Raw genomic sequence first — 26,291 nt, forward strand, 5'->3', positions numbered from 1 at the left:
AGGCGCAGATGGGAGGACAATATTAAGACGGATCTCGCAGAGATAGGAATACAAAATAGAAACTGAATCAAATTGAACTACTGGGTTCCATAGGCCATAGAGATAGTTAACATCCCTAAAACTTCATATCATTAAATCATCTTTTTCTTTTGAAATTATCGCTTATAGTTGCTTGGAGACAAATATAGGCCAAAAGATATAGAAGAAGATGAAGAAGTGAAATATTTGCGGTTTAGTTTGCTTTAATCCACTACAATTACGCTTCTACAATAATATTGGCACTGTTGCCAACTCGCGTGTTTGAAATGTCGCTAGTTTAGTACCCTACAGTCGCTAGAAGTCGCTAAACGCCTCCTGCCAAGTCGCTAAAAAAGACGTCATATAATTTAACAAAGCAATTAAAATAATTTAAATGTTTTCCACTTACAATGGAAGACTCACTGCACTACGCACCTTGAAGAATACAAAATCAATGAATATAGCATTAAAAGTTTGCAAATACTCACCCATTTACTCGTCCTCAGAGTCATCGGAAAATGAATCCAAATCCTCTTCCTCAATCACTCTTCCGAAGACTCATCTACAGATGTTGATGGTGTTCCTGAGGTTGATGGTTGAACTCCAGATGTTGATGGTTGCGAAGCTCTGAAAGAGTATGCCGCTTTTGTGCCAATCAATTTAATAACTTCAGAAGGAAGAATATATGAATAGCACGCTGCATTAAAATGTTTAAGAAATGTTCGCACGCTCAAGATGGCACTTACTGTTTTCGTGCTTAGACGGTTTCTAAGTTTGGTTTTCACAGTATTCATGACACTAAATACACGTTCGACTTCAACGTTGGAACGTGGCAAGGACAATACTGTCATAGCTAAATTCGTTAATTCTTCAAATACTACTAGTAACGCTGCGTCTCTGTAATCACGCACTTCAGCCCAAAATGCAATAGTATTACTTGTGTTTTCCCATTTCACAGAGTTCAGCCTATGCCATTGAACAATGATTTTATCAATGCTTTTCTCATCAAACCCAAAACACTCAGCCAATTTCGCTATATCGTTATATCTTTCTGGCTTTACTGCTCCCTTCACACAACGTAATGACATCTTCTCTAATATGTTCATATATTCTGGAAGACGTTGTTGTAGTTCTTAAAATAACTTAATTGTAAAATCAATGCATCTTTTCCGAAGTACCTTCTTATCATCATTTCGCAATTTGGCATCGTGGACACCTTTTTCGAAAGCATAACCAAGATAAGGTGATGGATCTAGGTAGCTTTCAATGTTGCTGGTAAAAACATTCTTCTTTGCAGAAGGTGCAATTACTTTCAAAGAAGCTGCATTGCAAAGGTGAATGAGTTTGTCGAGTAACTCTGTGAGGTCCGTGTTTTCTCCTTCAAAAACCTTAACAGCACTTTGAACTTCATTTAAAATTGTCCTTAGGTATGTCAAATAAAAAAAATAAAATAAAATAAATAAAAAAATCTAATATCAGAGTACATAGAATATAGCATTCCCACTGTGTAACAGTTATTTTTATTTTTCGCAATTTCGAAAAATAATTTTAATTCAGTCTATTGCTTTCGAAATTTGTCCACCACCGGTTCAATTGAAAGCCATCTCGTTGCACAAATCTTCAACAATTTCAAAGTTTTTCCCCACAATTTATGGTTTCATATATTTGTTTGTATTCTTCTTGATGGTTGGGCAGGGGCGTCATTTAGGGGGGTAGGGAGGGGCATTTGCCCCCTGAGTTTGATATGCATATAAATTTTATCAATAGAATAGTAGTAAATCAGTGAAAAACGCGAAATTTTACTAATATCAAGGGGTCTTGACCCCCCCAAGCAAAATCTGAAATTACGCTACTGTGGTTGGGTGACAAAGAAAACCAGTTACATGTTTCCCTTAAAAGGAATTCAATATTCCTTGGAAGAGTAGATTCAGAAGCGTGAGACTGCCAGCTGTAGAGAATGGCAAACACATCGCACAAGAACTAAATGAGACAAACCTAATTCTTCTTCCAAATTCTATATTCTCCCTTGTTCACTCCTGTCATTACCGAAGCATTGTCCGTGCCAATACCTACAAGATTTTTTTACATTCAGTCCCAAATTTTTCAGTGTGTTTACGAGCGTCAAAGCGATGTCTCGCGCACTAGCTGAAGGGAGGGAAACAAGTTCCAGGAACGTCGAAATAACCCGACACTGAGATACACTAAATTTATTGATTGATTTATTTATTTTTTACGTCCCGTTCAGCAGCGAGGCTATATGAGACGTGGACCTACTGATTAACGAGGAATCCGAACCACATGAGCTCCCGCCGGGAATCGAACCCGGGTCTCCCGCACCAAAGGCGCGCATGCTAACCGCTTAGCCACGAAGGAGCTCTGAGATACACTAAAATACCGCACTACAACACCTAATTATTTGGTTACACTAATATCCGTTGATTCATCCAAAATAATACTATATTTATTATCTCCAACATCAGTCACGATTTTTTGCTGGAAATGTGGAGCTAACAATTCACGAATAATCTCACTACATTTCGTTCGACCCAACCTAATTTTTGACTTGCTGCGGAATCCGAAAATACCTTCTTACAAAGCACAGTTAAATGTTTTGTTGTATTCATCGAGCAATGTTCGGCAATAAACATGGCAAGAGAGCCCTCTGCAACTTTAGAGGGATTCATATAACTAGAAGGAGTAAACGATATTCACGGTTGCGTCTTCGAAGTGTGCAATTTTGAGACTTCTTCATGCTTTTTACTTTTAAGGTGTTTTCCAATGTCACTTATCTTTACTTAAAATGTAGTTTTGCAATAAGCGCATAATGCTTTTGTTAAATCTCCGTTAACTGGCTTTAACCAGCATTTAAATTTTGGATCACTTTCCCATTCCTTCCTATAATGTTGACTATCCGATTTGTTTTATGGAGGGGGAAATTCATATTGCCTTCGTATTGGAACACTTCACCCGACTCACACCACGAAATTTTTTAAATAATTTATCTAGATCGCAGTTATATTAATATACAAATCACACGCACTACACTGAACCAGAAAAGCACAATGTTCTACAGAGCCACTGTCACTTGACGCACTGTGTAATGCAAGAGGTTACCAGCTATTGCGCAACTAGTTAAATACGGGAAATTCCCGGATTTCCGAAGCCGCAGAGAAGAAGGCTCATTACACATTTGCGATAAAAGTCGTTGAGGCCGTAAACGATATTTTATCGTACGAGTAGGCAGAGCATTACTTTATACGTGGCAATACATACTAGTCGGAAATCATCGCGAACTCGCAGCGAGCTCGCGACGACAAGAAAGTGATCGACGGTTTCTGCTCACTCGCTGCGATATCGTTCGACAGTCTGCGAGGAAGCGGCAACAGCGTTGCATTGTTCCGATACACACTTCGCGAGTTGTTACCGCACCGAGGATGGCTTCTGAGGTCCTTGTGTTCTCAGACCTGATTCTCTCATAGAGTTTGGCATTAAGTTCGTCAAAGGATTTGATACTCATGCGAAAATAATTGAAAAACTTGGCTTCATCATTTCTCAAATCAATGAACATTGATTTAAATGCGCCTTTCAAAGCACGGGAACTCACAAAAGGATGTACCCAGTACCTTATCTTTTTTCTTTTTAATAATTTGTACACACAATATGCAAAAACACCATGTTTCTTTTGATACACTTCCATTGTCTTCAGAAGCTCAGCAGCGACTGCGTATAATTTCCCCGCCAAGTGCGTATTGGAATGAAACTTACCGCGACGATATCGCGCGATATCGCCGCGTCAAAAAATCGAGCCGAAGGGCATAATCCTTATAGCAGCTACGAATCCAACGAAGTAATTCGTTCATAGTAGTAGTGCAACCGAGTGTGCAACTTAATTATTAGTATCACAAACTGCAAAATTTTGGAATCTTTAATATAACAATGGAACAAAATCTTTGAATTTCCAAATGTCGCTAGATTTGTCACTAGGCGCTAAACAAAAAAATTTTTGTCATTAGACACTTTCAAAAGTCGTTAGTTCTAGTGACAAAGTCACCGTATTGGCAACACTGTATTTTGATTCTTTTATAAAAGAAGAAGAAGATTTTCGAAGAAAATGAAGAAAAACAGCTGCGCGCGAAGCTTGCAGTTCGTTTTGCAAAATAGTTATATGGTTATTACGAACCTACGAAAACAGTAAATTAAATTCTGAGATTATTTCATTGCATATATCAATAATGCAGTGTTTAAGTATCAACTATGACTATGGTGTAACTTTTTGTCCTTGCTGAGGTGTCCTCAAATATCAGTAAGTAAGAACGAATCGAATTCAAAATAATTTTTGGTACGAAAATTTAATGACATTTTTAGTAGTCGGTGTCGAATTTAACAGGCTTCTCGATTCGAGGGTGAAGTAAAACCCTATGGGGTAAATTTGAGAACTAATAGTATTAGAAAAAATATTGGGTAAGATGTAGTAATTTAGATTTGGAGTTATTTATTCAGAATGCAAACCTGTAAGTAAATTAATAAAATATCGATAAAATGTAATTACCATTACAGTGTAATACAGTGTAAACAGCAGTTGCGCACAAAGTAAACTTGGTGACATTACACTTTCAAAGATAAGGTCTTATGCTACTCGCCTGTCGTTGCTCGCTGTAGACATTCTAAGACTAGTGCGTCGCATTCCTTAAGTGCTATGTACAGCACTCTGATCCAGACTGCACATGAAATAAGCTGTTTATACTAAGGTTCCGCTAAGGCGGTTCCTGTTGGACCATATGAACATTTTTTTAATGTTGGGGTTAATTTTACAATGCCCGCTTCATCTCGTATACTCACTCAGAAGCGACAAATTACATTTAATTTTACGAAAATGGGTCAAAACTTAACCTTTCCTTATGCGAACTCGTTCCAACCAATATCTTACTCTACCTTACGCTTTTAAAGCTATTCTAGTTATCGATGCGCAGCTGGAGCGTGTATTGTAAAATTTACCCATTTCCAATATTGACCAGGGCAAAAATTTACTTTGTGCCGAACAGTGAAACCGATTCATATGATGTCGTCCTCAGAACAGTTCAGGAACCAGTTCTTAAGGACGATTCGATTCATCTGAGCAGTCGCAAGCAGTTCCTCGAAACAGACAACCAGTTACGAGAAAGGCTAATGTTTAGCTTTGGGGGGCCAGCTTTTTCACCTACTTTTTTGCGATATTCTATTCCGATTCGGTCGTTTTATGATTTCATACGTTAAATTATGATCCATAGTATAAGTAGTAGTAGTAGGGGGAGTGGTAGTAGTAGTAGTACTAGTAGGAACGGGTTAGAAGCCTCGCAGAGGTTCGCTGGGTTCTGTTCTCGACATAAAATGGGCAATCACTTCCACTTACCTTTACCTACTGCCTTTAAAAATTGTGTACGATATTTTCCCAACGCCATCAACTCATTTCTGCTGTAAATCATCTTGTTTTTTCACTAACTTTGGCTCTCCATTTCTAAACAATTACCCGAGGAATTTACTGTCAGACTACTCTGAAGAATCAAACATACTTAAGATTGGTTTCCTGAACTAAACCACATCAGATGAATCAGTTATAGGCATTTATTCCGAAGTTGGGCGTCCGCTTTCGCCACGGTTTTTCGCTGTTATCTACTATCTACACTTTCTGCAATTTGTTATCAGGTTCATTAATCCGTACTCTTCATACACTTTTAAAAGATTTTGCTCGTTATCAACGTATTGCTTCACAAATGTTAAAACTGTTAGTTCATTGCCCTTGTACATTCGCCATGTTGATAACGTAAATGCTCGTTTCTTTCCCACAATGCAACTGTTCGGTTACCTTGCGCCAAGTAGTTCCCTCCGCTCGCCGTATAGTCCCATGTTTATAACCGCTTTTATATAACAAACAAACAGATTTTTCGAGACCCTTACATATTATCAAGCACACAAACGATCAAATTATCCATTTCTTTCCTGTAAATCTTAAAAATTTTGCTGGAAACGGACGCCCAACTTTGGAATTTAACCCCAGTTATAACCCACGCATATCAGTAAAAATGAGCAGCTTCTAAACTAGCTAAACATAAGCCAACCTAACCACACGAAATTAACAACAGTATTACACAATAACATATAATTTAGAAAATAAGAAAATTAACCACAGAATAAGCGCTGCGATTATTTCCTAATCTACATCGGGGGCTACCGCTCCTCAAACCCCCGCTAAAAGAGGCTTCACTGGAAAAAAAGAAGGAATAATCTTAAAAAACGTTCCAAAATATTGCAAAAAAAATAAAAAAAAAAATCAAATATTACTCACCATTAATGATACAGGAAGCCGAAGAAATAAAAAAAAAATGTTGCTCTCCAATCAACCACACCAAACTTCCGATGCCACAAGTACCATGCGAAGTGTAACATTAAGTTTTCTGAACCATGAGTAAATATAAGATTACGCTTTAAGTGCGACTACAGATTTTTCAACGGTTTGTGTATTAGCTCCAGTACGTGGATTCGTGAAATAGAAAAAGTGAAGAAAGTTGTTGTTTTTGATGTTGTAAAGGGCACTGTATGTAGAGGCGGAAGGACTATTTCGCGGAAAGGTACGTTCCTTCTGATATAGTAGCGCCAAAGGCATAGCGTTGGGAAAGAAGGAAGAGCATTTCTAGGGCTATTTAGCTGAGTATTTATTTAAGGAAAGGAAACCCCAGGAAACTGATGTACATGATTTTCTTCTTGAAATTGGAAAAGTTTACAAGCCTCAGTTTTGAAGGTGACTTCTAACTGAACGGGAACGTATTTCTGCACGGTGTTCAGAAGCTGAATTGTATGTAAACAAGTGAAGCGTTGCATGTATGAAACCATGACAAGTGCTATTGAAATTTTTATGATCGCCAAAACCCACACTTTGTTACTACCCTCGCTTACGCGTATATCCACCGTCGCCGGCGCGCCTGCTCCCTTCTGACGCACCCCGTCGTTCCGCCCCCCCCTGCTGCCCTGACTTGGTTAGATACCATTTGTGTTTTTAGTGGCCACCTAGCACAGGTTGGTTTGTGTTTTTGTACTGTAGTTTTTATGCCGCTAACGTATCTTAGTGTGATCCAACAAAATATAACCGAGTGCAGTACGTTTTGGTGCTTTTTTCAGTTTTCGAAGTGGTCCGGCGATACGGCACTAACGCCTTTACGAAAGACGAGTTAACACGCTCCGCATTAAATTCATCAAACGACTTTTGAAGTTCTAAAACTAACTGCTGAGTCGCCATGGAAGAAAAGAAAACCGGAGACAAGACCGAACTCCAATTATACCATCACGAAGCGGGCATGACCCACTAATATAGCCTCAAACAACTACGAACTGTCCGCTTGATACACTAGCGTTGTACTAGGGAGACATCTAGTGGCAAAAATCGAAAGCACCAAAGCACACACTATATGGCATCACAGTTCGATTCCATCCAGTGATTCGAATTACTATTAACCGAGTCAAAAGTCACTGTTAAGCACGAAGTAAACTCTTACCTTGATCAGTGTTTAGTTTGGGGGCAGCATTTTTTCGGTAGGTTAGTTTGCCGTATGTTACGTTAGGTTTGGTAGGGACTCCACTCGTGGGCCCTTCATCTAATCATTAACCCTAGTATTAATTTCGGGTTAACTTTACAACGCCCCCTCCACCTTGTATACCTGTTCAAAAACGAGAAATTACTTTCTATTAATTTTATGAAAATAGAAGTCTGCCGCCAAAGTGATGCTTTTAGTTTTTTGGGACTGTGAAGTAGTCATCATGACAGATTACCCATCACAGCACCAATCGTTTTGACCCATTTTCGTAAAATTAAGAGCATAATTTCTCGTTTCTGAGTGAGTATACCAGATGAAGCGGGCATTGTAAAGTTAATCCTTATGTCTTCTTATATATACCTTCTTAATCTTATATACCCTATCTTATTAATCCTTATATGTTAATCTTCTTACACTGCCTGCCTCCCACGGACGCACTCACTTGCGACCCTCTTATCTTCACTCTAACTTCAACCGGATTGGATGTAACTGGTTTCTAGTGACTACTTGCTACAAGTTGACTCAATTGTCGCCATGAAATCGTTTGAAGCACTTAGAAAGTCGGCCCTAGTAAAGAATATGAATGAAATTTATTCAGATTGTTTCACAGAAGGGTCCAGACTTACCGTAGCCTAACCTAACCGAACTTTACCCTATGCTCTAACCCAGCTCTGCTCTACTATTCTACGAGGGCGTATCAAAAACTTCGTGCAGTTAGCTAGAAGGCGACGAACTTCGAACTCCCTCTGACATACATTTTATAGTTAGGTCCTATATTAACCATGCAGATTCTGGAGTCGTTAGAACGAGTTTATTTATTTATTTAGGCAAATCACTGAAGTTGAGATGCAAAAAAGATGGCTTTTTTGAATCGATGGTTTTTTGCACATAAAAAGCCGGCTTTTTTGGGAAAAAAGCGAGAATTTTGGAAATTTTGGCTTTTTTCATTTTCATGATTTTTCTATTTAAATAGCTTTCTTATAGTATACTCTAAAGTTAGATATGATTTCATGATCTAAATGCTATATTTCGCTCTGGAATTCACCATCATGATGGATGGAACATATGTTTTATGAATTAAAGTAAACATAAAGTACATAGTATTTGAGGCATCTATAGAATATATTTAACTTTATTTTAATTTCTGAGTTATCGACATTTTTTTCTTTTCTACATCATTTCTTTTTAGTCATCCGTGTTTCATTTCCTAGAGATTAGTAGGTCTACTCTAGCTTGTAGCACATAAGTTAAACTTTTATTTTTCAATATATCCGTCAGAGCGTACGTTTGTCAGTATATCTGTCAAAGCGTACTTCCATATTCTTGTTATACTGTAGCTGTGCAGTGATTTAGCAATCTTCCGGATACAAACTTGTGCACCATTTTATACAAATAATCAGTAGCGGATTCAGAAAAGTATTTTGGGAGGTGTTTCTCTGCTTAATGTTTGTTTTTTCTAAAATTTCCTAATTTTTATTTGGGAGTTTATGACTACAAGCATACTAATATTTCGTTTTGTTTGTATATTCAGCAATAACCTTCCGGATACAACCTTGAAGACCATTTTATACGGATAATTAGTGGCGGTCATAGAAAAGTATTTTGGGAGGGGTTTTTCTTATTAATGTTTAGTTTTTTTTCTAAAAGTACCTAATTTTTATTTGAGAAGAGCTTAAAGTTTATGAGTGAAGGCATAACAAATATTTCGTTTGTTTTAGAAATTCTATAATTTCGGAGTACAAGCTTCACCCGTAAAACATTCCCACCCTAACCCCTTTCGCAAATCCGTCACTGCCGGTAATTAGTAATAACAGCGATTTAAAAACGATAAGAAAGGAAGTCGGCCAGAACTCACAATACACGCATTACCTCCATATTCACAGATACAATTAAGAAAAACTTTTGTCAAAATGGTCGAATGCCAGGTTGAATCCCGGACTTCCCGATAGAAGCGCAAAAGCTAATCACTCACTCATGGTTGTTGTGTAGTTGTGCTTAACTTAAATATATTCTCTCTCTCTATGGCTTGTGGAATCCGAAGGTTCAATGCCGCATTCACAAAAGCTCCCCACTGACTTCAGCCCTTAGCCAATTGGATCCAGTTTTTACTTTGTATTCCTATTTCTGCGAGATCCATTTTAAGATTGTCCTCCCATCGGCACCTAAGTCTTCCTAATGGAAGTTTTCCTATTGGATTTCCAGTTAAAACTTTGAAAGCGTTTCTACCTTCTTCCATTCTGCCTGCATGACCTGCCCACGTAAGCCTCTTTATGACCGTAACGATGTTTGGTAAACCCTATAAATTATGCAGTTCTTCGTTATGAAGTTTCTCTCATTCCCGTTCCTCTTGGGTCCGAACATTCGTCTCAGGATTTTATTTTCAAATACTTTCAGTGTGCGTTCTTCCCTCAAGCGACCATGTTTTCACAACCATAAAACACAACATGCATGATTATCGTTTTATATATTTTAAGCTTTAAATTCCTGGACAGAATTCGCGACGACAAAATACTTTGAACTGAATAATAACACGAATTTCCTGATTTCAGTCGATATTTAATTTCTTTGTGGATATCATTTTGGTCTGGTGATATTGATCCCAGATATTTGAAAGTATCCACTTGGTTGAAAGTATTATTTGATATTTTAACGCATCCATAATTTGCCATATTACGATCCCGGTGAACTTCCATGTATTTAGTTTTCTCTGCATTTACTTCTAAACCAGTGTTGCTGCAAGTGTTTAATAAGGACTCTGCATTTCTTTCTCTTGTTCTCCTATCATTCCCTATTAAATTTACATCATCAGCATACGCCGTAACCTGGTGAATACAATTCAGCTCTAGGGCGTGGTTGCTATGTTTAATTTTCCTTATAGCGTACTCCGGAACAAAGGTGAACAATAATGGCGCTAACGCATCTCCTCATTTCAGGCCATTCTCGACGTGGAAGCTCATGGATAAGAATTTTTCTGCTCGCACTTTGCTTTGGGATTTATTTAAACACAATTTAATTAATCAAACTAGCTTTTTCGATATTCCGAATTCTGTAAGAATGTTGTACAATGTTGCTCTCCTATCCGAGTTGTAAGCCTTTTAAAAACCAATAAACAGCTAATGTACTGGGTAATGTATTCCCATTTCTTTTCGAGTATTTAACGAATAGTAAATGTCTGGTCGATAGTTGATCGATTTCTTTAAAGCCACACTGATAATCTCCAATAATTTATGGAATCAATCTTGTTAATAGAATGTTAAGAGAAATGTCTCTATAATTATTACATTCAGTTTTGTCGCCTTTCTTGTGAATTGGAACAGTGATTGATTCTTTCCACTCTTCTTAAATATATTCCATAGTTTTCTCTTTAAAAAAAAAAAAAAAAAGTTTCGTAATGATATGTTGAATTCCTGTCGTTAAAAATTCAGAAACCTTCAGGACTGGGTAAATCCCAAAAATTATGCTGTGTTTGGGAGTAGAAGTGGTTGAATACTTTTTTCTTTTCTTTTTCTTTTTTTCTTTTCTTTTCTTTCTTTCTTTTTTTTTTTTTTTTGAATGCCGAAGCCACCCCAAATGACGATATATATATTGTTTTATATAACTCACTCACAATGTTTTCTTGAATTTTCATCGTTGTTAATAGTTATAATCGTACATCAATCCTTCAGTTCTTTGGCCATTATATTTTGTTCTCAGTTTTTAATACAAAACAAGATATAAATACAGGGCATGAATCAGAAAATGAGTTAGTTGTGTTAATCAAGTTTGATACTTTTATGTTATAAAATGAGTTTGAGTTTGGGTTTAGCATCCCTTTCGACAGCAAGACTATATGAAAGGTGGAACTACAGCTTAATGTGGCATTCGAACTACATGAGCTCCCGCCTAGAATCGACCTCGGATCTCCTGCGCGAAAAGGGTACGTTAACCATATAACCACGAGGGAACTCTGTTATAAAATACCAGTAAATTTATTTAGAACTGCCAAGTCTTCTTTATTATTATTATGATTAGTAGTAGTAGGTGGTGGTTGTTTAATGTCCCACAGTTATGTACTGATGGTAACGAAGACGTTAATGATGAGATGGATAATAATTGTGGAATGAGGAAACGGGAGAACCTACTCATCCCTCTTTGCAGGGACTGGGATCAAACGAGAAACCTTATGTGCCGGAGGTGAGTGGTACCACTAAGCCACCGCGCCCTCTTGTGTATTAAGTAAACTGTGAAGAGATTATAATGCTTAAATAATACGGTAGTGTAGATTTAGAGCCTTTTACTTTGTAGTCAGTTACTTGTGCCTGTCAGTACGAAATTTCTTTAAGGATGAGGTTATTTAATAGAGTGACGTTTCTCTCTTATATTAACAACAAGCAAGGCTTTATTTCTCATAATTACAAGATAAAAATACAAATTAAATTTACTATTACTAGGGAGACCATGCGCTCAGCTTGGAGCCTAAATGACAGCCTTTTACATACAAAAATGAAAAATACAACTTACAGAGTTATTGTTAAGTGTCCACCCATGTTGTCCAGCTCGACGTTGGATTCCGACTGTATTAGTGGAATTCTTTCTAACTTTTGGATCTCTCTTACCTTTTTTATATGCAATAATTTTCTTCATTTAGACCCTGAGGTTCTCCGTAACAGTTTTGTTTGCTCTCCTAATTACTTTTTATGCTATGTGACTGTCGGAGAACCTCATTAGTCCACGATAAGTGTATTCGATTTCGATTTTCCTAATTACTTATTTTTTTAAAAGGAACCTTTTTCATCTAATTAATACGCCGTATTTTTCTTACATACATAGTTGCTAGTTCTAAACAATATTGGTTATTTGAATATTTTTTTTTTACAACTTAAGTCTTATAATTTCATTACAATAAATAGTCGTATCATGAAACTGTAATACAGACATATTTTTGTTAAGAATAACAAACATTAATCTGTTTATGTGCTCTTTTGTTACTGGTATCATTTCAGCAACCTAGGCTATTTTGCTTCCGTCCTCAACCAACTTTGAATTGTAGAACGTTAGGTTTTAAAGATTTTTACGGTATTCATCTTCGACCTTAAACTAAGGTCGTTATTGCCTTCTGTGCGAGCAGTCCCGGTGGGGACACACGGTCGAAAAAGTAAAAAACTTTCGCAGGCCAGCTATCCTGAATGAGGTTTTCCTTATTCGTACCAGGCGAATGTCGGGATGGTGCATAACATATAGGCCGCTTCTTTCCCCCGGATAGTGTGATCTCAGAGGAACGCTATCCCTCAAAACGTGACGGGCTAACATGGTCATATATGCCAAAAGCTCAAAAATCTAAATCGTAAATCCTAAAGTCGTTATTTTTGTGCTCATCTTTCCAAGCCCTCGCTAAAATACAAAGGCTATCCCCAAAACAACTGTCAATGTACTTATTTCCGAACAACGCACCGAACGTATTTAAGGAATTAGAAATTATACTTCTGAGCTTTCGGTATCTATAATCATTTTAGCCCGTCACATATGAGGGATGACGTTCCTCGGCTATTACACTACCCGGGGAAGTAGAGAAGGAAGGAAGCAGCCTGGGACCTTCATCTTAGGTATCATTTGCCAGATATAAATGAGGAAACTTAGGAAAAAACCTCACTCACAATGGCTGGCCTGAAAAGGCTTTACATATTTCTGACCGAGTGTCTCTACCGGGAATCGAATCCGGTTCTACTCGCACTAAAGGCGAGAGCGTTAGCAACCATACGTGTTTTTTGTTTACTAGGCTACAGTCAGCAGCCGTGCAAAAGATGTAACACTCAGGATTTTCGAGTTGTAACTATGGATCTAGAGCAATGTTGTGCGATTCGAAGTTGTTCCACGCGGTTTATTAACCTTGGCGACTGTGGAGGAGTTGAAGGATGTCTATAAAGAAGAATGTTTAAATGAGAGAACAATATTTCAGTGACCTAAAGTATTTGTAGAAGGTCGGCTAATCCCACAAACGGTTGTTGTCGGTCAATGACGATTACTGAGATAAACATTAACAGAGTAGCAGTAATTACTTGCAACGACAGACATTTTTCAGTTTACTAATCCACATTTGAAAAGCGTTCATCCATCACATTCTGACCAAAAATTTGAACATGCCAGCAAGTCTGGTCAACGTAAGTTCCTCATGTGGTAACGATAGAACAGACGAATTATCGAGTGGAAATTTGCAACCAGCAGCTGAAGATGCTTGATGACAATCCAAATTTCTTCTATAAAGTCACATACGATGAAAGTTTTTTTTTTTTTCATTATTTCGATCATATACAGTGAAACCTCTCTAAAGCGGACAGCCGTGGGGAATAAAAATTGTCCGCTATAGAGAGGTGTCCGCCTTAGAGAGGTTTCAATTTTTTCTTACGTAAATTAATAAACAAGGTAATATGCAATTAGAAGAAAATATTTTTGCATAAATCACGTATTTATAAATATTACCAAAATGTCTTGCGCCATCCAATTCGAATCACAACATGGGAATAAGATGTTATAGTTCTCTGCACTCTACATTTATCGCTACTTACTACGTTTTCGGTGTGTTGCTTTAATTTGTGAGTTAATTGCAGTCCAGCAATGACTTTTTTAAAAAGTCAGTATGCGTACCCGTGGTCAAAAATACCAAACTTGCTTATGTTTGGTTAGAGATTCCAGCGGGACAGTAGAATGATGTGTCATTCCACACAGTGGGCAACTGTCAATCACTTTTTTTTTCTGAAGCAGGTTGGGTGGGAGTGGAATGCAAGCAAAGGATATAAGGGTGTTGTGAAACAGAGACCCTTCCTCTGGGTTGCTGAACAGACAGTTGAGGAGGCAAAATGTTGTCACACCCACATGTTCTTCCTTGGTGACATACGTATGAATTACTTAAAGTGTATTTTTACTTCACTTTCCAACTTGTTTCTAGAGAAAGTGTCCGTAATACGGAGGTAAATAATACCTATAAAAGACAAGAAAGAATTTCTGTGTCCGTACTAGAGAGTGTCCGCTTTAGAGAGGTTTGCCAATATGTTTTTTCCTATTACAGTGTTTGGGGATTACAAAATATGTCCGTTATGGGAGGTGTCCGTTAGTAGAGGTTTCATTGTATGTAATACTTTGAATTTGTTGTTGCAAAATGTAAACATTTCGTGAAGGAAAGTTATCAGAAGTTTTCGTTCTCATATATTATGAATACGAACAGAGGAACAGAATATATATATATATATATATATATATATATATATATATATATATATATATATTCACCTCGAAATAACAGTCGTTTTGCTGCACAAAATGATATGCAGAACTTGTTTGTTACAAATCAGAACATGCTACGTTTCCTGTACGAGTGTAGGACATCTTTACGTAACTTAACAAAAATGTTGACGGAACATTTTCTACTCATACTTAACCGAAGTATCATCAAGCCTTGATTCGGAATAGCAATAAATTCTGAAACTACAAGCATCTGTTCTTGACCCATAATTGAATCAGTGGTTTCATTGCAGGAAAACGCGTACGTCTGTATAAGGAGAATTAGTTTCTTCCCTTCCAGGAAAAGAGAGCGAAAATTATTAAGATATAATGATAGAGTTTATTAATTGTCGATGATAACGGTACTAAAATAGCTAAAAGGAAAAAAATTAAAACTTGGGGGAGGGAAGTCAGATAATTTTAAACGGGGAATTAGTCGATTAATTATATTGGTTTTAGATTCATTTTTTTTGTATATATATATATATATATATATATATATATATAAAGGAACAGTGAAATTACGTATCTACAAGCTTAGATAAAGCATGTGACATGCTTATACAATCACGTCATTAAAAGTTGTTTTCTGTGCAGAAATATTTTTCAATGTGACTTTTGAGTGTCTATATAGAATTGAATGAGTTTTGTATTCATACAGAAAATTCGTTACTCATAACATAGGTAAAAATTATATATAGTTAATGTTGTGTAATCAATCGAAAATCTAGGGAGACGTGGGATAATTATGGCAGGTAAATGTAAGCCTTAACTTGAACTGCTTATATCGCAAAATATATTTTGTTTTAATTTTGAAAAATACCATTGTCATTCTATGTTACTTCTATATTCTTTGTATGAATTAAGAAGAAAAATCTCAAACCTCTGCAAGAGAAATTTGAGTTTTTTAAACTTCTAACTTCAGAATTATCCCAATTACGAGGAGTAATGAAGTCTCTTAGCTTCTATTGTATTTACAATGCATTGACTTTTCGGCAGTTATGTCAGGCATGTTTTAGCGATTTAAAATGACAGGGTTGGCTGGTTTAAACCCTTTTTTAAGGGAAAGATTGATTTAAACCGAAAAAACAAATTAGAAGCAAAAATGGCACAGTTCACGTGAACTTTTGGTGAAATTTCAAACCATCTACAGGATCTTCTCTCATACCTTACAAACCAAGGAAACGCGAATGTAAATGACGAATGAAAATCAAAAGTATTTTCTGCATATGTATATGTATGAATGGTACAGGGCCAGATTGAACTCAAATGATCCTTATCTTTATTTGCTTCTTTTATTGATACGCAAATTGAATTAAGTCGCTGTATTTTTGGCTAAGTGAACTAACTAAAACTAAATTAGATTTTCTGTATCTTTTTGAAATTGTCCGTTTATTTTAATAATGTGTATAACTTTGTATAGTGATCTCACTTGTGTATCTTTTCGTCCTTGTGAAATGACTTAAAATATTCACAAGTATGCAAGAGAAGTATAACGTATTTGTATCAGGTGTCCTCCATGGATAAATCGGTAGACTTGTCGCCTTTGTAATCAAGGGGTCCCGTGTTCGAGTCCAGATGGTGACAGTTTTTCTCCTGTGCAAACCGAGTAGTGGTTCGGATCGCACTTTATGCTGAGGGTTGCCATATTTTTAAGAGAGAAAAATTAATATCTTACGATTTTTAGGGTAAGAAAACAGAAGATATGTGACATCGAGAATTTATATATAATAAACATGGTTTCACATTGCAACGCAGAATAATTTTGATTGAAAATGGGCAGTTTCGTTAAAAACAATTGCAACTAACAAAGCACAAGAAGTATATTACAGTTTCCTGTGGGAAATCATATGGTTCAGATTTCACTTTAAGCCATAGGTCCTCGTCTCATAACTTCGGTGCTGAATGAGACGCTACAGTCAAATCCAATCAACTGCACAAATCTTTGTTGCCTTTTAACTAAATTTTAATGGAGATTGCATCCCTGAACAGTCCCATATCCTTCATACGTTCAGAAATACTTGCAGGACATACGAAATTCACAACAACTTGGAGTTTTGCCTTTCTTAGTTCACAGTAGCTTCTGGTCCTAACATCAGTATATTACGATCGTGCGAAACTACGATATGATCAAGACAATGTTGACAGACGGATGCTAAGATGCTAAAACCAAATTTATTCATAATCATAAGGTAGAGGTGCGGGCTAGACAGGAAATAAGAACACAGCTTGTATTTTCTCTCTGAATATTAAGTTCATCGTTGGGTTTCGTTGTTAACAGTTCGTGAGAAATTAGTTACTGTAATTAAAAAAAAATCGTATTAACAAAATAATAAAAAAACATTTTAAAAATGTCCAGGACTACGATTTCTTTTAGTCATTAAAAAACGCAAGAAATCGTTTTATGGTTAGAATGAAAAAGTATAAGGTAAAACGTGACAGAAAAACGTAAAACTTACGGGAAAATGTAAAATTTGTCAACCCTGTTTGAGCTGTAGGTCCCATCCTTCACAACCCCATTATTGCATAAAGACGTTAAGACAGAACAAACTTACTTCTATCCATATGTAATTTAAATAAATAAAGGAAACCTGTTTAAACCAATAAACATGGTTTAAGAGGAAAACTGTAAAATGGTGTTTTTATTTTATTTTTTTCTGTTTATAAGGAAGTTATGAATAAACGCCAGACAGTAAAAACTACCGTTTTATATATATATATATATATATATTCTACAATAGCAAATAAGAACAATTTAACTGTGAAAACTCACAAATAAAACTCAAAACTCTTAGGGCTCAATTTATTTAAAACATTTACAGTTCCGTTGGCTAATGTAAATAGCCTATATTGTGAGCTACATTAAGAGACTTGCTAAAGGCATAACGTAACTAGCGACCTCTCAGCAGTGATGAAAATTTTCCGATTCATAAAAACATACTCCATTTATTCCTACATCGTTGTTTAGCCGTGATGTGAGGTGTAAATTTTCTTCTATATTTTTCTGGAAAATTTTCCGTTCTTAACAAATATCAGTGATCAAGTAACAATTCCTCAGTATTCATAAAATTGATTGAACTCATGTATAGAAATGTTGAAAAGTGAAAGATCGTTTAAAGAATCTGAAAATTTTCATGGCTCAGACAATTTTCAATACTATGTAGGAACAAGTGAAACAATTTTTCATGAATCGAAATATTTTCTGTCTTGTATGGAAAAATTGAAGAACTTTTTATGAGTCGGAAAATTTTCATCATTTTGAATTAAAAAGTAAAACAACTTTTTGTGAATCGGAAAGTTTTATTGCTCTGTAGAAACAAGTGAAATAAATTTTCATGAATCGGAAAATTTTCATCACGATGTAGAAACAAGTGAAAAAGCTTTTCATAATCCGGAGAATTTCGAATATTATGTATAGTGATGTTTGGTGGAAAATTTTCCACTATATTTAATTGCACATTCAGCTATAAAATTCAATTCCTGTAGAGGAAAATTACACAGCAACAAATTATCATTTTCCAATTTGCTTTCGGAAACCAGAAAATTTTCTATTTCAAGTTGGGAAGTAAAAATATAGTCTTTCTCTCTCTCTCTCTCTCTCTCTCTCTCTCTGTGTGTGTGTGTTCCGATTCACAAAAAGTTGTTTTACTTTTTGCTTCAAAATGATGAAAAATTTTCAGACTCATAAAAAGTTCTTAAATTTTTCCATGTAAGAGAGAATATTTCGATTCATGAAAAATTGTTTCATTTATTCCTACATAATACTGAAAATTGTCTGAGCCATGAAAATTTTCAGATTCTTTAAATTTTCAGATCTTTCACTTTTTAACATTTCTCTACATGAATTCAACCAATTTTATGATTGCCGAGGAATTGTTACTTGATTACTGATATATTTTTAGAACGGAAAATTTTCCGGAAAAATATAGCGGAAAATTTTCCGAAATGGAAAATTTCCTACCTCACATCACTACCTCTCAGTGAAAATCTGAATCCGGAGGGTCTATTGGGAAAAGTTCATTAGAAATCCATTTGTTTCCCAGCCGTTTCACTCTCTTCTACTATAAATGGTTCATGTTTGTAAGAGGACGAGAAAAAATTCCACTTCACTACATCGACAGCGAGAATTATGTTCTTCAGCTGTAATGTGCAGTCATGTCCAAAATGACTGTCGCATATCTATAATGTCTTGTTGTGGAAATATAATAAGATAATGATTTTGCAGGGTACTTTTAATAGTGTTACTATGTGTATAATCGGAAATGTGGTCAATTTCATAAGAAAATAACTATAAATACGAAAATTAGAATGAGCAATTAACAAAATGTTGCTAAATGGACAAGAAAGGTTTTTTCGTTATATTGTTCTTATTTACTGCTCTTTTGACATGAAATTTACCACATACATGTCTTTGCCGATTATGCACATATTAACATTATAAGAAATACCTGGCGAAATCGTTATCAAATTATATTCCTGCAACAACATTTATAGACATGCGACAATCATTTTGGACATGACTGTACGTGTCTATGTCATATATTTACAAAGACATCCAAATTTAGCAGTCTTTAAACAGAGTTCCAATCAGCGTTGTTTCGATACATTTCCTTCTTCAAATTTTATATTCTTGTTGAAAGAAAACGCTGTCATAATTGGCCCATAACAAAGTGAGTCAATCATAGCACCCCTGCTATATCATTTATATTAATAACTAGTGTGATTTATATGTATATATTGCTTTGTGACTTGGTTAAACCACTTACGTTAATAAAAGCAATTTTTAAACAAATAGCTATCTTAAAAATTAACGTCAAACAGTTTTATGAAATCCCCGTGCGGTCGATGGAAGTAGTTTTTTTATTGCTTGTAACACTACTAAAATATATATTTTTTTGTAATGATGCTAGGCTGCTGTGCCTTGCGTAGGCGTTATGCTGAATAACACATGATATACTGAATTAAGCTAATAAACGTGAAATACATAGAAAGTATAGGCTCTTGCTGTAATTGCTCCATGTTATTCTACCGTTCAATGGCTAACTGTTAATAACGTCATTGTATAATAGTAATCATAAATGATAAAGTTATTTTATTACTGTTACTTTCGTGTATCCGTAGGCATTAAAGTAGAACGTTTAAAAAAAATAATTTATCATTTTGATGTATTTTTACATTAAGTAATAGTGTACAGGGGGTTTATATTTGTTATGTGATATATTTGTTTTGCGAAATGAAATGAAATGAAATCTTTGAGTTTTACGTCCCACGATTATGCCGGTTAGGCTAAAGGAGACGGTATTTGTTTTGCGAGTTTGATTTTTATATTAATTGATGTCTCTTCAGGAATGCTTCACGAGCTTCTACTGGCCCTCAGTGGTTATACAGGAAGTCTCTTCGTGGAGAAGATAGACAAGATTGAGGTAATATTTATAGTTAATCTTCATTTGTTAATCATGGTAGTATGTATTTTTCTGTGTGCAATACTAAAAATTTGTTTGTAACAGGGGCTCACGAATGGCAGGTGGATAGTTTGCATAATGTCCGCGTGTAGTTCTGGATCCTATTCTTGGTGGGAGTACAGTGGTTTGGGCCCACCGTTGAACTTGTGCTGAGCAACTTTGATAATCTCATATATTATTATTATGTTGTAACGATAATCTCGCATATTATTATTATTTTGTAACATCTTAATTTTTGGTTTCTTAAACTTCTAAAAGATCTTTCTTGATGAACGAATAAATAATAAAATAATATGATAATTATATAGTAGAGTGTAATTCAAGACTTCTGCTTCCGTATCTTTTCTTTCTATGTTAGATAGGAGACTAGGTTAGCTATATTAACCTAGTATCATGTTGCATTTAGGGAACTACTTGAACTAAGTGGTCAAACTGGTTTAGAAAATCCCCAAAAAACGGTAGTGAAAACTGTTCTTATCACGTATCAGCTAACAAGTCATCGGATTAACAACTGACCAGAGTTGTAGCTTGAAAGTGTAATATGCGAAAACCCTGATTCTTTAAATCAACTGTAGCGGAGACTTGGTGTCAATTAAACTAAATATAAATAAAATTGTATTAATGCTTATTGACTCAGTTGAGACCTTATACTAACATACACGACAGTTACATATTCAGTCACAAAAATAATTCCGTTAACTCAGTCCATGGACATAGTTTTATTAATCATCTACGTACTATCCACAATATTTTATACAATCTTTCAAAACCTCTGATTAAATTCGAAAACCGAAAATCCTCTAATTAAGAGCTCAATATTTTGTAACAAGAACCACCAAATGAATACCGGAATAACAAAGAATTCCACAAACTGTGTTAACTCAAGAGTTACGTCCCAAAAACTGAAGCACTTCTAGCCCGTTCAATATTCGTTGTATACCTTCTGTCTTCTACTCGTGACTTTCTTTCTGTATCATTCAGCATCCACCACATTCAATATAGCTACTTCGGTTCTCTCTTCTGTAGTTTCTTTTGTAAGACTTTTCTGTTCAATTGCACATTCTGCCAAATCCAAGGTAGAGTTGGTAGACGTTGACTCAGGGTAATATTCACATTAGTTATGGTTACTGTCCGAATTTTGTTCAGAAACATAAAATCCATACTCTATCTACTTATCTAGAATGTCGTACATTACGGGAAGTTGATCAATTTTGTTACAGTAAATTCCATTATTTCCCTTTCTCGGGGTTCAGGATCTTGCCAATGGACAGCTGCTGTTTGTTATAGAATGTTAGGACTCGGTTAGGAGAGAAACATTATACAACGTTCTTACAGAACTTGGAATACCGAATTACCGGAATACCGGAAAGCTAATTAGATTGATTAAGATATGTTTAAATGAATCCCAAAGTAACGTCCGTGTAGAAAAATTTTTGTCCACGAGCTTTCACGTCGAAAATGGCCTGAAACGAGGAGATGCGTTGTCGCCATTATTATTTAACTTTGTGCTGGAATACGCTATAAGGAAAATCAAAGATAGCAACCAGGGCCTAGAGTTGAACGGTATTCACCAGGTTATGGCATATGCTGATGATGTAAATTTAATAGGAGATGATAGGAGAACAATAGAAAGAAATGCAGAGATCATATTAAACGTTTGCAGGGACATGGGTTTAGAAGTAAATGCAGAGAAAACTAAATACATGAAAGTGCGTCGGGACCGTAATACGGCAAATTGTGGATGCGTTAAAATATTAAATAATACTTTTGATAGAGTGGATACTTTCAAATATTTAGGATCAATATTAACAGACGAAAATCATATTCATGAAGAAATTAAATGTCGACTAAAAGCAGGGAATTCGTGTTACTATTCGATTCAAAATCTCTTGTAGTCGCGAATCCTGTCGAGGAATTTGAAGCTTAAAATATATAAAACGATAATCATGCCTGTTGCTCTGTATGGTTGCGAAACATGGTCGGTTACTCTGAGGGAAGAACGTAGACTGAAAGTATTTGAGAACAAGATCCTGAGACGAATATTCGGACCCAAGAGGAACGGGAATGGGGAATGGCGGAAACTTCATAACGAGGAAGTACATAATTTATACGGTTTACCCAACATTGTTAGGGTCGTCAAGTCCAGGAGGCTTGGGTGGGCAGGTCATGTAGGTAGAATGGGAGAAAGTAGAAACGCTTTCAAAGTCTTGACTGGAAGACCAATCGGAAAACGACCATTAGGAAGACCTAGGCGCAGATGGGAGAACAATATCAAGATGGATCTCGCAGAGATAGGAACAAAGTAGAAACTGGATCCAATTGGCTAAGGATAGAAGTCAGTGGAGAGCTTTTGTGAACGCGGCATTGAACCTCTGAGTTCCATAGGTCATAGAGTTAGTTAGTTTTTTTTTAGTTTAAATCGTTTGATTTTTTAAAATAAAAATCGTTGATTTTAATCAATTTGCGAGATAAATTAATTAAAGTGAAAATAAGTAAAATTCCGTTTCTGTTCCGTTTTTTCGATTGGGGAAGATAATAATCATAATGCAATGAGACTCAAATGTATGTGCAGCACAGTATGAAAGCAAGTGTCATGCAGGGGATGATTAGGGCCTGTTTTGAACGGGTAACGGGGGAATCTTGCTTTCTTCTTCTCGTAACATAGGGTTTGTAAAGCTTTAACTATCCCACCGGGGAAATCACCATTCGACATTTAAGATGATTTTTTTTTTTTTTTTTTTTTTTTTTGTGTGCGCGTCTGTTTGTTTCCAGATATTAGGGGCGTATTTAGAGGAGTCCGATTCCCTCTCCGAAACTTTTTAAAAATAGATTTTATAACTTTAGGCGAAATTTTGTATTTTATATGTATTTCGTGCCTCAAGCTAGTTCCGATTTTTTAAAAAGATGCCCCTGCCAAATATCAGTAACTTTTGTGAAAAAAAAAAGTGTCATGTTGATAAAAAGTTCACGTTGCTGTACTTTTTCCTTAATGCTTAAGAAAGATTGTTTGGGATTGAAATAGGTTAACGAGTGGGAATTAATTCAGAATTCAACCCCAATATTTTTACGTAAATGGCATAATTAACATTTAATACTAATTCCTAATATTTTTTTCTTCAGTTCGCAACATGTATTATACGAGGAGAAAGATTTGATTTAAATAAAAAAAATCAACAAAAATGATTTTTTTTTTTAAAAAAAATATGATTTTTTCCCACCCTGTTAGGAACGTAATATTCTTTCTCCTTGTCTGAAGTCTGTGTTATTTTTAATTCCTCTAAGTCAGATTCAATGCTGTCAACCTTACGATGAGTTTTGTCCTTTTTTTTTTTATTGTTCACACGCCAATGGAAAGGGGTCTGAGCCTCCGCATGCAAGGCTAATTTTTCGAATAAAATGTGATTCAATTTAGTAACTAATATTAAAATAAAGTATGAATAGCACTACAGTAGTAATTTTAACTGTTTAATAGTTTTATATCTCCCGATGTAATTTCAGGTTACGGATCGTACTTCATATATTCATCCCAGTGAAAAGAAGCTCTTAAATAGAATTCTGGTGGTCGCTGCAGAATACAAACGCTTACAAGATTTCATCAATGCTAATATTACCCAGATTGCAGTGTTTGATACAACAAGTGGTAAGTTTGTTGTAGTGGTGCTACACTATAAATTCAGTATGATTTTATTTCATTACCGATTCTGAATTCTGTCTCGGAAATTCATATACAAGTTTAAATAATTCAAGAGAATTTGTAATGTATATTTTCAAGGAATTTTCGTTCAATATAGTTATAAAATATACACAAGGATTTGAAGTAACTTCATATATGTTAATACTGACGTTCTTATTGTGCATAATTAATAGAATGTAACTTGACGGTGTGATAGTCCTAGTCTAATGTTTAATGATTACCCCCTTGCACTGAAATGACGAGTCTAGCTCGTCATGGCCTCCCGGTGCCAAATCGTACAATGACGAACTACACTCGTCATAAAACTTAACTATTATTGCATCATGTAAGGATTACTATACTGATGTTTTGAAAGTTATATAATGATAAACCATCTATAATACATTTTTATAACTTATATTTCAAGAAATTTGATGCAACGAAAGGAGAGGCAGGAAATTCAGAAAATAAATCGTAATGGAAGGGGTTAAATAGTCGTATCTTCATAATATTTCTAAAATGTATGGAACTTATATACATCAGCGTGTTCTTTACATTTTGCTTTCTGAACAGCAATTCGCTAAACAAATTTCAATTTGCATAAAATTTTACATGTTTTCCATAGCATTACAATGAAAAAGAGAAAGCTTAGTGCTAAAAACATAAAAATGGCAGGTCTCCGTACATAATACGAGACCTTCCCATTCATTGTACTTTTTACCCTTTATATAACTGTCATTTTTCTCTTCTCGTGAAATAACAATTCTGTTATAAATTACGGCTATGTACACATTACTTGTTATCCATTGGATGTAATTCGTGCAACGTCTTTTAGTACCGGTATATTGTTTACTAAATTGTATTTTCAAAAATACTAATAGTAATGAATGAGAAAAAACGAAAAGGCTAATGTGATGGTAATAGTACTGTTTAATATAATAAACAGTACTGTTATTAATACTATTTAATATAATATCAGTAAGAATAGTAACTTGAAATGAGCAAGTTTGCGCCTGATGAGACTTTCTGTTGATAAATAGCAGTTTCACATACTTCACTTCTCAGTTGTCATTGTTATTAGTAGAATTTTGACGCACGAAAGGTAAATTAATACGAACTATTTGCCGAAAAGGATTAAATAAGAGATTTTCGATGCCCAGTTAAATTTCCATGGGGGAATTTTTTTTAACCCTTAGATATATGGAGTGCCATACGATATGAGACAGTTGACAATCATAAGCATCAGCATGTAATGCACTGTTCCTATGAAATTACTTATTGTATTAACTGGATGCATCTGTAATATAAACACAGCTTTTTACTCATGTAAGCATCCCAGGTAATAATTACATTCTTGACTGTCGGTGTTTCAGTTACGGTTTGTCATTTCATCGGTACTGATGAATTACATTGTTTATTAATTTCCTTTCATGTATAAACCAATTAATTGGATAAATAATACATGGAAGGAAATTCACGGACAATATAATTGTTTAAGGAACCTTGTTTGCTTCAAGAATTAGTATTGATGATCATCTACGGTTAAGAGCGCTATTGTTACCTATGGGTGCTTTGCATGCAAGTTATTAGTATAAATTAGTAACAACAAACATCCTAATAACGTACTCATGTGGAACTTTAAGAATGTTTTAAGTGAAAGCTTTGGTTTCTTTTTCTATATCTGGTATATTCATCTACATGGGAGATTCTACAAATTGATAGGTAGCAGGTAGACGGTATTACTAAGTTTATTTTTCCATTTCTAGATGAGCATAGTCAGCCAGGTCCATTGGTGCATGGCATGTATATAGAAGCTTTCTGCGATGGTATCAATCAAGTATTGGAACCATATCGAAAAGAACTTGTAAATTTAGAAACGGAGATTCTACATGACCCATATTTGCCTTTGTCACACATATTAAGTGTGGTTGAGAAATATTTAACATTATTTGAAGTGTTGAATCTTATTGTAAAAGAGGTATGTGTATGGATTCTTTACTTAACTAGTTAGAGTAAGTGAAATGTAGTATTGATTTCTCACATCTTTGACTATTCTATGTAAAAAGTAAAATTAAAATTTTAAATATCAAATAAAATAGTATCAGTTAGGCTAATTTTACGTCTGGAGGTAATTCCGACCACTGCGATCGTAGACAAATCCTAAAATATTATTAATAATAATAATAACAATCTTATGTTCATTACGTATGCTAGACATTTGTAAGTTGGAACAGGGGGTGGGCCAATCATAGGGAACTTGTGTCGAGGGCTGTATAAGACAATATGTAACATTTGTCGAGGGCTGTATAAGAGTTGAAT

General features: G+C 35.3%; 1 protein-coding gene across 1 annotated transcript in view; it reads left to right on the plus strand.

Annotated features, from left to right (window-relative positions):
* The first annotated feature begins 4,121 nt into the window (after nt 1-4,121).
* Grip75 (gamma-tubulin complex component 4) overlaps nt 4,122-26,291 on the plus strand; it is a 79,809-nt gene continuing 57,639 nt past the window's right edge. The window contains exons 1-4 of the mRNA XM_081748667.1: nt 4,122-4,321; nt 20,184-20,260; nt 23,798-23,939; nt 25,739-25,950. Coding sequence (XP_081604793.1) covers nt 20,186-20,260; nt 23,798-23,939; nt 25,739-25,950 — 429 coding nt within the window. The 5' untranslated portion in view covers nt 4,122-4,321; nt 20,184-20,185. The remainder of the gene's footprint in view (nt 4,322-20,183; nt 20,261-23,797; nt 23,940-25,738; nt 25,951-26,291) is intronic.

The sequence above is a fragment of the Thermobia domestica genome, chromosome 2 (genome assembly GCF_964235325.1).
Source record: "Thermobia domestica chromosome 2, izTheDome1.hap1.1, whole genome shotgun sequence".
Lineage (NCBI taxonomy): Eukaryota > Metazoa > Arthropoda > Insecta > Zygentoma > Lepismatidae > Thermobia > Thermobia domestica.